This window comes from Didymosphaeria variabile, assembly GCF_027946475.1.
Source record: "Didymosphaeria variabile strain IMI 356815 chromosome Unknown scaffold_1, whole genome shotgun sequence".
NCBI lineage: Eukaryota > Fungi > Ascomycota > Dothideomycetes > Pleosporales > Didymosphaeriaceae > Didymosphaeria > Didymosphaeria variabile.
The window spans coordinates 3,050,778-3,065,241 of NW_026611620.1; the positions used below are offsets into that span (position 1 = coordinate 3,050,778).

Below are 14,464 nucleotides of genomic sequence, written 5' to 3' on the forward strand. Positions count from 1 at the left end.
AACCAAGGTCTCGAGTGTAGGGGGTCGTCCAGTACGAAACCGGCCAGCTCGGTTCACGATGCTGGCCACTGACGCCCTGTGGAGCGCCCCAGCGCCCAAAAACCTTGGATGCTGGCCGGAGCACAAGAGCCTATCGATGGCGACATCTCTCATTTCCCGTCCGCACCTTTTCCGCCTCCGCCTCGAGGCTATGTGATAGCAAACGATAGCTCTGTGCTACTTCTCAAGTCTTATCGCAAGCGCAGAAGTACCCCTGCGGCCAACCATATCTAGCGGGCCTGACATGCTTCTAGCCTCGCTCAGCCAGTTCTGGCGGCTTGACGCGGTTCTAGCTCGACAGAACAAGGAAATCTTAGCCCGCAATGTGCGAGTGTGGGGTCTCCACAGTGGCCATCGGAGGAGCCAGCGTACCCCACTATCAGTGAGCCGTTTTCGATAGCTGCGCAGTATCTATCATAGATACCACCATCAGATAGGAACCGAGAAGCAACCGGCGCCTGTCATTGGTAGTGGAAGTGAGAAGGTAATTACGGAAGGTAGACGACATCAGTTTCCTACCGTCGTACTTTCTCCAAAAGCCGTGTTCGTCACATGCTATCGACGCCAACACCGACGAGGCAACGTCAGCGGTGCTTATCATGCAATGAGCGTCAAACAAACCGGTGCCAGCTATGCGTAAACCGAATAGGAGCTCCAGGGCCGGATCTCCGCGCCATCTGAGCTCAACATTCCAACAACAATCCAACCGAAGATCTCGGGCCGTCTCCAGCTTTTCGTGCGTGGCCTACCATTTGGCACGTCAAGCAGGCCCGGGCACGGAGCAAAGTGACTAATTCTTCCAAGGTTTCGAGATTCACATACGTGCATATGCACACAGCATAGACGACTGATCGCCTTCAAGTGCAGCATCTCGTCCTACTGCTTAATAAAGTACCAAGTTTTACCATACCAGGTGTTTGGTACTCGCTTCGTGGCTCACGTCAATGTTTCGCTTGTGCAGCGGTTAATATAAACTTCATCTAGAAGATACATTGATACTTGGAATACCTGTACGTAGGGTAGGGTAAGCACACCGCCGCGACTCATCTATGTACATCGGGGGCGATGCGCGGTAGGTTCCATGAATCTGCATGCCGCGCATCTTCTCACCCGAGGGATCTGATGCAATCACATGTGCTTCCAAAACATTGTGATTGCACCGTTGACCTGATACATTTGAAATGTGTCTGAACGTCATTGTGGCAGATTAGTGTCGATTAGCCCTAATCTCCTAGCTTTGTTCCTGCCAAAATAACGTCACTCTGTAGTGAGCGTCCGTTTAGAAGTGCACGAAATCCTAAGACGGCTATTCAACATGCCCTGGCTTCACATGGCGGCTTCTAACGTGCTTCTACCTTGACTAAAGCTACAAAGGGCCGAATGCAATGAAAGTGCCAAACTGAAGATCAAGACATACACAGTTATTTTTCTGATAACAGGACAAAACAACGAAAACATGCAACATCGGGTATATAGATGCACGTGCCATCGTCAACTACAATGTATGGTCATCGACCGAGGTAGCTATGACCCCAAACAGCAAGACCTACGCACAAATCTTTCTTCTTCTTCTTTTTTTTGTAGAACCATACAACAGCGGAGATTCTCGCATCTTCACGGACTGCAATACTCATCTGCCGGTGTCCTGCTTTAACACGTGGAGACTTTTATCTTGCATGTGCAGGCCGTAGATGCTTCGGTATTACCGACTGCTGACATGAAAGTGAGCAGAAACGAGAATCGCACATACATTAATTTTCGTGCAAAGGGCGAAGTCAATCAGATTGTCCGTCGTTCAGAACCTTGGAAGTGTTGCTTGGGTGATTTGAATACGTCCGATTACTCAGTTGTCGTGCCACTTAGTGCACGTGATCGGACATAGCATCGATCCCACCATACCGTAACACAGTACAAGCACTATGAAACTTTGGCTCAAGATCTTGGGGTAAGCATGGTGCGCTTTTTCGATCAAACTCGAACAGAGTCCGCTGAACAATTCTAGAATGTGTACGTTACTACGCCCGCACAATAAACTCAAGCAACTCCCGTCTTTCGGTTGCGAGACCGTTATTCATTAATCGCACATGTAAACTACGTGAGTACTTTTGCACAGCCAACGAGCAGGGCGTCAACAGGCACCTCAATTAAGAACGACGATCTCTGCATGCGTGATCTCCCCACAAGTCATATATCGCACAGCACGCACTGATTTTAGCCTCAGTAGAATTAAAGCCCATTACACATGCATCCAAAGAAACCACGTTGAATAGATTGAAAACTGGACGCACGTAAGACGCACCATTGCAGCCTGCATCGGAGTTCGTCCCTGGATACTTTTCTGTTGAGAAGATCATGCGAGTCAAAATGTCCGTGGCGTCACCGCTACGTATCATTCGCAGAGAGGTACTTGTTACTGTACCTAGTCGCTTTCACATGCTTCCTATTTTTTCCGCTCAACACTGAACTTATCTCACGATAGCAGGTGCGTACTCGTGAGTCTAGTCTGTGGCGTTTCCTGTGTATCAAAATCCTCTCCACAAGTGCAAATTACAACCCCGAACGCGTAGTTCTTGCGCATATCGATAGCGACATGCCTGCCCATTGTCCAGGATTGGTATCCCTCCCTTGTCGCGACCCGTTCGTATCGAGCCGACCCGTGCGCAATGCGAACGCTCTAGAGCTTCGGTGCAGCGCATACCGAGGGACGAGGTACCCTCACGGCGAAATTCTGCGGTTGAGTACTTCCGCCGAGGTACTCCCCCGGCCATCTGTCCTTGAGGCGGTTCCGAGGCCCCAGGACCGAAGGATTCGCCGTTCGGCGCGATGGGTGCGATTGGAGATCGAGAGGCGATCAGGGTCGGAATGTGGAGTAACTGGTACCGGTACGAGGTCAGGATACGTGCGCTGGTAAAGGTGTCCATGAAGAAGACCGTTCCAGATCTTCTTTCATCATGGGAATCGCTGTTGGACGTTTTTACTCAAGTTCGCCTTCCTAATGCCTCCTCACCTCATGACAGTCTTTCCAGCTCGTCGATGTCTATACTGAAGTCACTATACACAAGCATTCCCATTCTCCCCGGCCCGAATACTCGCATTCTCAACCCTACACCCCTCACCGTTCGCATCGCCTTCCCGTCGTCCCGCTCGCGGGGCACTTTAGAAACCTTCTTCACCCCTTCCTCTTCATGTATCCAGGCTTGAACGTCTCGCTTCTACCCGCACCGATGTACTTCTTAGTCCTCCGCATCTGCATCCCCGTTTTCGAGCTCGTCTACAAGCACGACGAATAGCGCATAGTAGCAGTACACCTCTATGCTCACCCGAACCGTTCAGCGCAGACCTGAGTTCGGAAGAGCGCGCAGAGCGAGCATCTCCTGACATTGTTAATCTACGTCTTATAGATTCACGTGATTGTCAAAAGGGAGATTTTCCACGTTGTGGATGACAAGATTGAGACAGGTGTACCGGAAGTGTATATGCACCCAAGACGGCTCGCTTCATCTCAACAACACAATGTCCTGCTGACGCGCTCGATGGCTTTTTATGATAACGGCGGTAAGACGTCTTAGCAGAGCAACCATACTCTGTCTCTAGCAGGTACGAAAACGTGCGCCTGGGTACAAATCGCCTCTGCATAGCATCACGTCCAGAAACAATGAACGCATAATACATATCCCCCACGACGCAGCCACATCAGATTTCGACCAGGGGGAAGCGATGTACAACGATAAAGAGGTATTGGAAGTAGACAGGTCACACGTCTGCATTGTCTAACTTCGACGATACAATCAAATTGTGTAACTCCGACAGCTCCTTCCAAGGCGCATATCGCAAAGTCACCATGTGCGCAATTGTTAATCGACCGTTGCCTTCCCTCTTTCAGTCGGAACATCGCATCGCGCTCGAACGTCAGCTCGACAGTCTCATGCGGTTGCTTTCTTCTCCGATCTCGATCATCTCTGAGGCTGTTGATTGTCTTTCCGACACTTCCATACTCTCTTTCTGTCCTCTAGACACTCATGTTGCCCCGTGTCTGGCAGCACGCCTGGCGACTCCTTCGCCGTATCCAACAGAATGACTCCTTGTTGAGATGACGTCATAGCATAGCATAGCATAGCACGCGCACAACGATGCTGGCCAACACCATTTCTTCTCGCCCAGGCCTTGTCGAGTCGTCGCAACCAGGTAGGGAATAGAGACCTTTGCGCAAGCGAGGGAGATCTACACAAGCGGACCACGAGGCTCCACTACCGCGAGTGCCGGCAGAAAAGGGTCACCTGCCCGCTGTATTCACCCTATCTCTACCAAGACCGGGGTACAGGCCTCGTTGAAGCGGATAGGGCAGCAGTAGCCAGCTGAAAGCCTGGCCGAAGTGCCGACATAGCAGCGTTGCGTGGCCTCACCTTCGTATTCGGACATCGTGAGCAGAATCCGTGGGGTACTGGCTCCTCTGCGATACGTAAGGTGTCTTCGAGTCGCAACTCGCGTAGCCTTAGCTGCAGCACTGATACACTACGGTGAAGGAGTGCGGTGAGGAGTTATCTTCTCTCCTTTTCGTATATGCCGCTGCATGCGGTGAGAGACTCCGCTCTGTCGCTTAGCGGCGGGTTAGAGACGACTGCTCTTTTCACCATCGCAGCACCAATTTCCGCCAGTGGTGCTGCAGAAAACATCATGTCGGTCGGACCCGTTTTCCATTGCACACTGTGTTCCACCTCTGTGACTAGGCGTTTGGACCATGCATTCTATTATTCTGCTAAAAGTCTATTGTTTCTGTACACGGAGGATCGCCGCGCAAATGTTTTTCCGTCCAATGGGATTTCCTACGTCCTGCCAGACCGCCCCTGAAGCACTGCGGCTTTCGGCCAACCCCCACGCGATCTGGGATCCCAACTACTCCCCGGACTACCTCAGCCACAGACGCGGGGCACTCCAAGAAAGGATTCATTTCAGCCGGTGAGAAACCGTGTCCCGGCACGCTGGGTCCCGGTGTCTCCCCGAACCATGCGACAGCTGCCTGTGCTTACGATGCCTGCAGACGTGGGTTGAAATGTCGGGATCAGGATCCATCTTCGGACGGCCCCCAGATTTTTGGCCCCGTACCACAGACGCCCGCGTGCTTCTAGAATCGTGGAGATGCTGGGCGTAGGATCCTCGTACTGTGCCCTGAAGCACTCGTCTTGCATTTGCCACCGGAAGAATGTGAAGGTTGACATCTTGCCCATTCCTGAAACATCGCTTCCCACGCGAGGGTCATTGGCAGAAGGAGCTGAGCCGGTGATTGAGGATCTTACGTCTAGGCATTGTACATTGTGACCATTGGGCACGCTTATGGATAAGAAAATTGCATGTGCCGTGCTGCTGAGGTGAGAACGACTTGGCTCGACGTGGTTGAGGTGCTGCGCTTGGATGCAAGGTCTCCGCAGTTGGTGGCTGTCAACCCCACACGGCAGAATTGATGTTACCTGCTAGACGGGTCTCTGGGTGGTGCGCCCTGATACAACCCTCAGGGGTCATATATTCTCAAGCTTGGTCAGACGAGATAACATACTGGGTGGTGTGAGAGCAGGTGAGCTCGAATATCTATTTTGAGGTGCTGATAAGCCCCGTTGCGGCGTGGATATTCGACAGCAAAGACGCTGACCCGGAGATTGGGGTAATCAATATCTGGCATGCGGCAGTGGGCATTCCAAAACTGTTTGAAGCCCTCGTTACCTAAATTCGGTCAAGGTATCGGCGGTCGTGTCACGCTGTTGTGCTCTGCAAGACTTGCAGTTGTAGGTCCTGCATCATCCACAGATGCTGCAAGAGCAGTCGCACCAGATATTGCAGGGTCGCCATCCGCCATGTTGGGTGTTTCACCTATCAAGAATCCTTCGGCGGCGGCCTCGTCATCGTCGTCCATCCAGTCGTATAGTTCATCCGAGTCGGGTTCTCCCCCACCTTCGTCTATCTCCGCAAACTGTCGCTTGGGAGGTCTCGCTTCAGAAGACAGTACGGGTGCAGTAATATCGACAGCAGCTAGGTCTATTTCCCGAAGGCCTGTCTGTAATAGGTCAGCCGGTGATCGCCACACGAGAACCATATGCGTTGCTGATACTGTAGGCTCTGCGGGTACTAGATTAACTCACCTCCTCAATGGCAAACGGAACCACACTGCCGACACCGCCGTCGTCGGCCAGAGCTACACCGTTGGCTTTCAGTACGCCTGCAAACCGGGTTTTCTGCATTCTCGCGGCATGTGCCTTGCTAACCTTCCCTTGTCCCGGCACCCAATCCCTAAACAAGACGAGACGAGTGGATATGCCGTTCTCCCAATCTGCGCCTGTTATCGCAGGAACCAAAAGAGCCCTCGAACCGGCGCGAATGCGGGTGATGGTCTGAGACGTGATGAGCAGTGCGATGTCGTGCATAGCAGCCAATTTAGTGAGCGTCGAAATCAGCTCGTTCATTACTGCAAATTTACGACCCGCAGCCCAGCGTGCCTGGTCACTCCGGTTCTTGGCCGCGCGGTCGTCAGGATTGCGGGGATAGGCGTTATCAAACAGGGTTGAGATTGAGTCGATAACGATGAGCCTTGTGTTTGGTGGTGGAAATGAAGAAGGCGGATGCATGAATAGAGCCAGCAAATGCGTGAGCGTTTGGATTTCGTAGTGATGAAAGTGGCTTCGCATCTCATCTGGAGAGGTCCTGGGCGTACCAGGTACCTTGGGTGGTGCTGAAGATGCCTGCAGTATCGGGTCGTTGTCCGCAAGTAGGACATGGGTGAAGCGCTGAGGGACCAAAGGTGCACAAGCAGCATCTGCATGCAATTAGCCTCCGCCACTTCGCGCAGGTAGCATCGTGCAGCTCCTCCGGGTCTAAGTACTGACCAAGCCATACCACCTTCTGTCCTTCGCGCAATGCGCTCACCGCTGCCTGAATGCTTCTCTCCATCAGCATCTGCAACCCAATATAGGCAAGAAACTAGGTCTGGATTTACCCAAAAGCCGTCTTGCCTACTCCAGGCGGGCCGAAGATCTCGGTGACCTTGCCGCGCATGTAACCGCCAGCGACGGCTCGGCCTGGCAGTCCATGGGGAGCGAGGTGCTTGTCAAGCTGGGAAAGGCCGGTGCAAACGGTGCGGGAGCCCCGGGCGTGTAGCGTCTCGAGAGTCTGGAAAGCCGAGACTGTAGGCAGTCGATCTGTAGCAGCTCGAATTAGATGATAAAGCAAGCAATACCCCGATTCAACGTACGAGACGACGGTGGCGCCGAGGACGATAGCATGTCTACATTGTTGCTGGCCACAGTGGGGGATGGCATGCTAAAAGTGGGAGAAACCAGAGTGATTGGGTAGGTCCCGTAAGCGCGATGCGACGCGCAACGCGTGCTGCACACTCATTACAACTCAACGGTGCGGGTGTTTGAAGCATCGTGAAGTCGTGCCCGCTCGCGCTGGTTGGGAGCCATGACGCTGCCCAGCAACACGGCGGCAAGCGCATGACTCGCAGCACCTTCGAGAAGAAGACAGGCTTCCACTCGGGCTTCAATGATAATACGATCGCCCTTGCGCTCTCGAGACATAAGGAAACGGGTTCCCCATAGAGCTAGATTTTGTATTGGTCCTCCATTACTGTGTATACTTGGCTCGACTCCGCTTCCGCTCGAAGACTCTGAGTCACCGAGTGACCGTCAACCGCCGCACGATCTCATTCGACATGCGGTAATAGTGCTCACGCCTCACAAGATAATATCATCACTAGGGTTCCGAGGTATCTGTTCAATCTCTACCTTCTGCGCAGTTGAGTGTTGCTGCCGGATCAAGCATCACATCGCCAAAGCTGCGCATAAGATATTTCATGAGCACACCATACTCTTCACAACCGCACCGATGGCCAGGACCAACGCCCTCGATGACGTCCTGAACTCAGTGCAGAAGACATGGCATGCTGTATGCTTGCGAGCAACGCCTCTTGCTCTCTTGATCACCACGCTCGCTCTTCTCTTTCCTTTCATGTCTCTTTACTTCCTCGCTCTTTCCCAGCGCGAACAACCCACTGCGCCGCCCGCTGGGTGCCGCAAACTCAACAAAAGCAGTCCTTCCAACCTGTCCGACCAGTTCTCCAAGAAGTACGACAATGGCGCCGAATCATCCGCATCCAATCCCTGGAAAGTCAAGGCATTGATGGTGTACCCGCTCAAGAGCTGCGCAGGCGTGGAGCTCGATACAGCTGAAGTCGGGCACAGGGGCTTGAAGTACGATCGCCAATTCACCTTCGCGCAGCAAGTGACAGGCTTACCCACCCTAGAAGGCAAAGTCAAAAGTCAATGGACCTTCATCACGCTAAGGCAATTCCCGCGCCTCGCAAGAGTAGAAGTCGAGTTGTGGGTCCCAGACCCGGAAGCGCCTGGGTATGACAAGGACGGCGAATGGGTGAAGAGCGATGGTTGTATTGTAGCTCGGTTCCCATTCAGTCCTGATACGGAGCTCAGCGTCGCCGGTATCAGGAACTACGGAAGGATTCTGGCTGCGAAGTTGGGAGGGAAATCGGAGCCCATGGTTGAGTTTCGGATACCGTTCAACCCAAAGAAAGACAGGATCACAACCAGCGGGTACCGGAAAGAGCCGGTGAAGATCTTCGATGATGTACCTGTAGCGTTGAACATGGGCTGCGAGATCATCGAAGAGACAACGTCGAAACTTAAGTACACCCTCGGCGTATCGAACCCGTTGACCATCTTCCGAATCGATCCCGACGCTCCTAGATCGGTCTTACATAATGCACCGAAGAAGGATGATGTGGGTTTCCAAACATCGATCGGGATGCAGGATGCTGTATGTATTTCCCCCCATCGTCTACAGCACGTTATGCGTGTTCAACACGGAACTCATCTAAGATCTACGACAGCATCCAGTGCAAATCCAGAACCTTGCTTCAATTCACGACGTCTCTTCCAGAGTCCCCGCGCGCTTCCGACCCCTCAACATCCTCCGCTACCGCCCTAATATCATCTTCATCGGCCCACCCGCCTTTAACGAAGATAGCTGGAAGACAGTATGACCCCCGCACAACAGCCTTCTGGACTACAAGAAACCTCTATACATGCTGACTACTTCCGTCCAGGCACGCTTCGGCTCGCTCACATTAGATATCTCATGCCGCACCACCCGTTGCAAGCTCCCTAACGTCGATCCTCTTACGGGAATAGCAGATCGAAACGAGCCAGGTACCACGATGCGTAAGTATAGGGTCATTGACAAGGGGAGCAAGTCTGCTTGCTTGGGCATGCAGGTCACCCCGCTAGAGGAAGGTTTTATCAGTGTGGGTGACAAGGTCGAGGTACTGGCGACAGGAGAGCACTACTTCATCGAATAGCGTGTAGTCAATCTCGATGGGGATGCACATACGACAACCATTGTTTCGCCTGAGGAGCTGGTACGGGGCTAGTTTGGGGTCGATGTTACAGGCGTTCAGATAAAGAAAAGGTGTATAAATTAGCTGATTCTATTTCAATGCCTCAAGACCATGCTGTTTTGCAATATATTGGAATGAGGGCGAGTTAGAATGTATGCCAACCCCTTGAATTGAGATCATGTTCCAATTCGCACAAGCATTAACAGACACATAGTTCATCCGAAAGTCTCTAGCCCAAGAGAGCTCAGCACTCAACAAGTCTCCTTCTTAAAAAGCCATGGGCCTCCCATCCATGTTCTCCATCTCGTCGGTCAGTCACTTCAAGCGCCGATTAATGCTGAGTCCTTCCAATTTGCAAAACAACGATCTGCTCCTCACTTGACCATCCCAGCATTGCGCAGAAATGTAAGTGTAATCATGGTACACTGTTGAAAGGGTGGCACTCAGTTGACAGCTCTTTGTCTGTTTCGTCTTCCGCCGTGGCTTTGATCATCCGTGCGATGTCAAGCCAACCTCTTTGATACCGATAGGCATCCTCTGAATGGACATTTCTGAGGGGTAGAGAACATCAAATCAAGAGCTATGGATTACGCCGCAGCCACAGTAATTGATCACCGCTAGAGGAAAGAATCCCAAGCGTTCGGGCACTTCGCAATTTGCCACCAAGCAGACTATGGATGTTCCAGGCACAAGGGATATTGCCCTTTGTTCTTTATCGTATTCTGCCATATGCTTCGAGGCAGCCTGTCGATCTGGGCGCCACTGATCGAACGCTACACTCCACATGTACCGGACCACAGAAATCGCACAATGACACGGTGTCAGCATGCTCTCTTTGCGACGCGCAGTCTACCTCGTCAATACACTCTGTAACATCGCGTCTGCCGCGGGCACTACAACGTACAGCTCGAATAAGCCCACCCCTACGCGTCCAACTACGATGGCAGCATCCACAACCGAGACTTCCTTCTCAATACTCTCGACCTCTTCGGCAGAGTCTTCATTCACAGTTCCCCTCTCTCTACTATCCACTTCTTCTATCATAACAAGCTCAAAATCTGCGCATACCTTCACCGTCCAAGTGGGCAATGGCGATCACAAGTTTAAACCAGATGTCATACAAGCCGCCGTTGGGGATCTAAGCTGCAATTATATAGGGCTTAACCTTCCTTGCTGCCGTTCTAGTGAGAGGTAAGGAGATTATCACGCTAACGGGGGGACAAGTCGTCGAATTCGCTTCTACCCGGTGAATCACAGTGTTATGAGAGCAGAATACCAACACCCCTGCATCCCCTACGAAATGACCGGCAGAAACAAGTTAGGCTTCTGGTCCGGCTTCTACGCCGTAGATGCTGTTTTGGACGACGTAATCCCCCCTTCTACCCCCAAACAGCCCTGCCTAACCGACAACCCCAAACAACCTCCAAAGTACACTGTTCGAGTCAATGACACAAATCCGGTATTTTACTACTGCTCCGCCCCAGACTCTTGTACGAAACAAGGCATGGTCGGCGTCATTAATCCTAATGCTAGCACATTGTTGCAGACCCAGCGGCAGCTGGCTCTCCAAGCATCCTACCAGCTCTCGCCGGGTGAACCGTTTCCGTTCGAGGCAAAGACGCCCTCGTCATCTACGCTGCCCGATGGCAGGACACCACAACAAACAATGTCGCCCAGTCACGGAGGAGGGAAACTTGGCACCGGCGCCATCACGGGGATCGCCATTGTTTGTGTTAGCGTTGTTCGTCTCGGCGCTTTGCTAGCATTCTTCTGGGGCCGTCCCAAGGGGTTGAAAGAAGAGGTGAGGAGGAAAGGCAGGACGGTTGTGCGATCCACTAAGCCGAGAAATACGTGGTATCTCACTCACTCTCCTGCACCACAAGCATGGCCAAGCCCACAAACGCAGCTTTCGCCCCCCTACATGGAGAATAACAGCCCAATGACTAGCCATGCTGTACCTCCTGCATATTACGAGTCGCAGTACGGCAGCTCATCTACATCGCCGCAGCATGTTGGCTTGGAGGTCAACGTCGACCGAATCTCGCACGTCTCGCGTGCCGCCAGCCACCGCAGCATGGGCGGGACGTTCGAGTTCTGTCCTATGACGGGGTACTATACGTTGACGCACGATTCCCCAAGCTCAAACTCCCACCTCTACAAGTACAGCCCCCCAACGCGTACGAGCGATATGACGATTCCTGTGGACCCAGGCCTGATACAACCTAGCGAGCTGCAGAGGGTTGTGAGGTGAGTGAACTTGCTCTCTAATATTCATGTCTTGAAGGCCGGGTTGCTGATGAGGAAGTGGAACACCGGAACTTAGAGAGGGGTATATTGATGAGAAAGGAATGTTGGTCGGGCGACACATGGATCGGGAGGATCCTGCTGAGATGCTAGACACGAGTGTATAGGGTGGGAGGCTTCCTAGATGGAGCGTATTTGTTCCTGCATCTTCAATGGTGTCTGCGTAGACCCCCAAGATATAATGAAAAGGCAAGCTTCTGCGCTGTATTTACGATCTTGTAAATGTTTCTACGATCGCCAAAGTGAAGGGTTACTGATCACGTCAAATAACGGCTGGAGGAAAAGGATTATCCATGATTACATAGCTACAATACATGTCAATTTCCATCTTCACTTGTGAAGAAGCAAACACACTACATCTCCCACTTCGTCTCGACTAGGAACAAGAGCAACTCCAACGAACGCCAACACGCACGACCGCTTACCAGTTTTTCGAGGTGTAATAATGGAAGGAGGGCACCACTTATTTGCCGTATGCCTTGTCGATCTCCTTTTGGTACGTTTGCAGAATGAGCTTGCGGTTAATCTTTTGCGCCGCCGTGGTGAAGTTCTGGGGTCTGTCAGAAACATGTACTGCAATAGTTTGAGGCAAAACTTACGTTTTGCGGCGTCCACTCCTCGTCAGCCATGACCACACCAGCGATTATCTCGAAGCCGGCCAGACCGCCCTTCTGGCCCTGCGACTGTAGTTGCTTCAGTACCACACCATTCAGCTTGTCGTTGTGCACGAGCTCCTCTAAACTATCGCCCTGAATGCCGTTCTCGTGTGCCAGTTTCTTGAGCGCGGGCTCAGCAGGGACAATAATGGCAACGGGCTTCATCTGATCGTCCGCAGCGTAGATGCAGATGTTTGCAACGACAGGAGCAGATCGGTATACGGACTCCAATTTCTCAAGAGCGATGTATTCACCCGCGAGGGTCTTGACCAAATTCTTTTTTCGGTCGATGATTCTGAGCTGGCCCTTTGAGTCGAACTCTCCAATGTCGCCAGTCTTGAACCAACCGTCGTCGGTGAATGCTTCCTTAGTCTCCTCCTCAAGATCGAGGTACCCAGCGGTGACGCCTCCTCCACGAATCCAGATCTCACCCTGCGGTGGCTTGTTGGTCGAGAAGTAACCGGCATCGGCATAGTCGACCAACTTGACCTCAACGGACGCAGGTATCTCGCCAAGCGCCTGATCGGTCCATGCTAGGGGATCCATCAGAGCGCCCATGGCTGTGGTTTCGGTAAGACCATAACCGCTGATCATGGGGGTAATGGCGTACGAAATGAAACGTTGGGTTTCCTTAGCGATTGGACCGCCACCATTCATGCAGATGCGCAGACGTCCACCTGTCGCATCTTTAACCTTGTTGAACACGACGGTATCGAGGAAGCCAGATCCGGGCAATCCTGATCCCAGGAGGAACTGTTTCGCAGCCATAGCTCCCCAGAATAGCTTAGAAGTCAGAGCCCCACCGGCTTCAACTTTGGTAACAATTCCCTTCTTCACGGTCTCCCACACCTGCGGCACACCAACCAGAATAGTAGGCTTCGCTTCGCGGATATCGCCCTTGCAGTTCCTTACAGAGGTATCCGAAAGCGTCCTGATGGTGCCATAGGCCATGTTTCCTCCCCAGTAGAGACAAGCGTTCTCGAAGACGAATTCGAGGATGTGCGCAGCAGGAAGGTATGTGAGGAGTGTGTCGCCAGGCCCAATGTATTGGCCTACTATGACATTGACACCAGTAACTGTTTCGTGTTATTGCTGGCCAACCAAGCTATTCTGATCAGGACTTACTGGCAGCGACAACGTTGCTGTGCTTGATCAAGACACCCTTTGGTGTTCCCGTGGACCCAGAAGTGTACATAATGCAGGCAAGGTCGTCCGACTTTGGTGGGATGGGGTCCGCGGGGTGCTCCTTTCCAAGCGCAACGAAGTCATCAAAGCTGATAACTTTCAAGTGGGGGTGGGCATTAGTGAGAGCCTCGATGTGCTTCAGCTCAGCCTTGTCCTTGGTGCTGTAGACGACGACCTGGATGTCCTTAGCCTCCTTGAAGGGGTTCACAAGCCTGGGGAGCAAATGCGGGTCAGTGAACATGATCTTGGCCTTGGTCTGCAGCATGGAGTGCTTAAGACCTTCCTCGCCAAGCGTATCATATGCAGTCACGATGCTCAAAGACTGCGTGAAGGCACCTAAAAGTGTTAGCGCGCGTGCTACAGCCATTGTAGAGGATAACCACTCACCATGTGCGGAACTGAGCCATTGCATGCTGGTTGCACCGAACAGGTGGATGCGATCGTGGGGAACGAAGCCCAGCTGCTTCATAGCCGCGCCCACATGGAGGCACAGCTGTTCAAATTCAACGAAGCTCCTCCACTCGTATGGGCCGAGCTCGAAGTACTGCCACTTCTTGTCCACCTCCTGCTCCTTGCCATCGACCATCTTCTTTATTTTCTTGGTCTCCTCGTGTACGTCTAGCATCTTGCGGGTGCCGACAGCCTTCGCGTTGCCGAATTTGGCAGATGAATAGCGCAGCACATCGTAGAGCGTGTTGATGTCGTCGTTGGGCGTCAGGCGCAACGCGTCTGCCGTCTTCGCATTTCGACGTGGTATCGTTTCGCCGTCGACCTTCTGGACGCCGGACACTTCAGCCGTGACGGGGTTGCTAACCTCCGACCGCGCCTGGGGCATGAGCTTCTTGAGATCGCGCGGCATGATGGCGGCGAAGCGTGGGAGGGT

At 52.6% G+C, this 14,464-nt stretch overlaps 4 protein-coding genes across 4 annotated transcripts; 2 read left to right on the plus strand and 2 right to left on the minus strand.

The window, feature by feature from the left end:
* Positions 1 to 5,764: 5,764 nt before the first annotated feature.
* Positions 5,765 to 7,343, minus strand: N0V89_000968 (uncharacterized protein; the record flags this gene model as incomplete). Its single annotated transcript, XM_056209786.1, has 5 exons — positions 5,765 to 6,085; positions 6,171 to 6,841; positions 6,912 to 6,981; positions 7,042 to 7,223; positions 7,277 to 7,343. 5 exons carry the CDS (start codon positions 7,341 to 7,343, stop codon positions 5,765 to 5,767), a joined length of 1,311 nt encoding a protein of 436 aa, XP_056076608.1.
* Positions 7,344 to 7,911: 568 nt separating this feature from the next.
* Positions 7,912 to 9,397, plus strand: N0V89_000969 (uncharacterized protein; the record flags this gene model as incomplete). Its single annotated transcript, XM_056209787.1, has 3 exons — positions 7,912 to 8,856; positions 8,930 to 9,076; positions 9,314 to 9,397. The coding sequence occupies 3 exons, from the start codon at positions 7,912 to 7,914 to the stop codon at positions 9,395 to 9,397; spliced, it is 1,176 nt and encodes a 391-aa protein (XP_056076609.1).
* Positions 9,398 to 10,736: 1,339 nt separating this feature from the next.
* N0V89_000970 (uncharacterized protein) lies at positions 10,737 to 11,687 on the plus strand (the record flags this gene model as incomplete). The annotated part of the gene is made up of 1 exon (XM_056209788.1): positions 10,737 to 11,687. The coding sequence occupies one exon, from the start codon at positions 10,737 to 10,739 to the stop codon at positions 11,685 to 11,687; it is 951 nt and encodes a 316-aa protein (XP_056076610.1).
* Positions 11,688 to 12,203: 516 nt separating this feature from the next.
* FAA4 (long-chain fatty acid-CoA ligase) lies at positions 12,204 to 14,440 on the minus strand (the record flags this gene model as incomplete). Its single annotated transcript, XM_056209789.1, has 4 exons — positions 12,204 to 12,290; positions 12,340 to 13,472; positions 13,522 to 13,917; positions 13,969 to 14,440. The coding sequence occupies 4 exons, from the start codon at positions 14,438 to 14,440 to the stop codon at positions 12,204 to 12,206; spliced, it is 2,088 nt and encodes a 695-aa protein (XP_056076611.1).
* Positions 14,441 to 14,464: the final 24 nt, after the last annotated feature.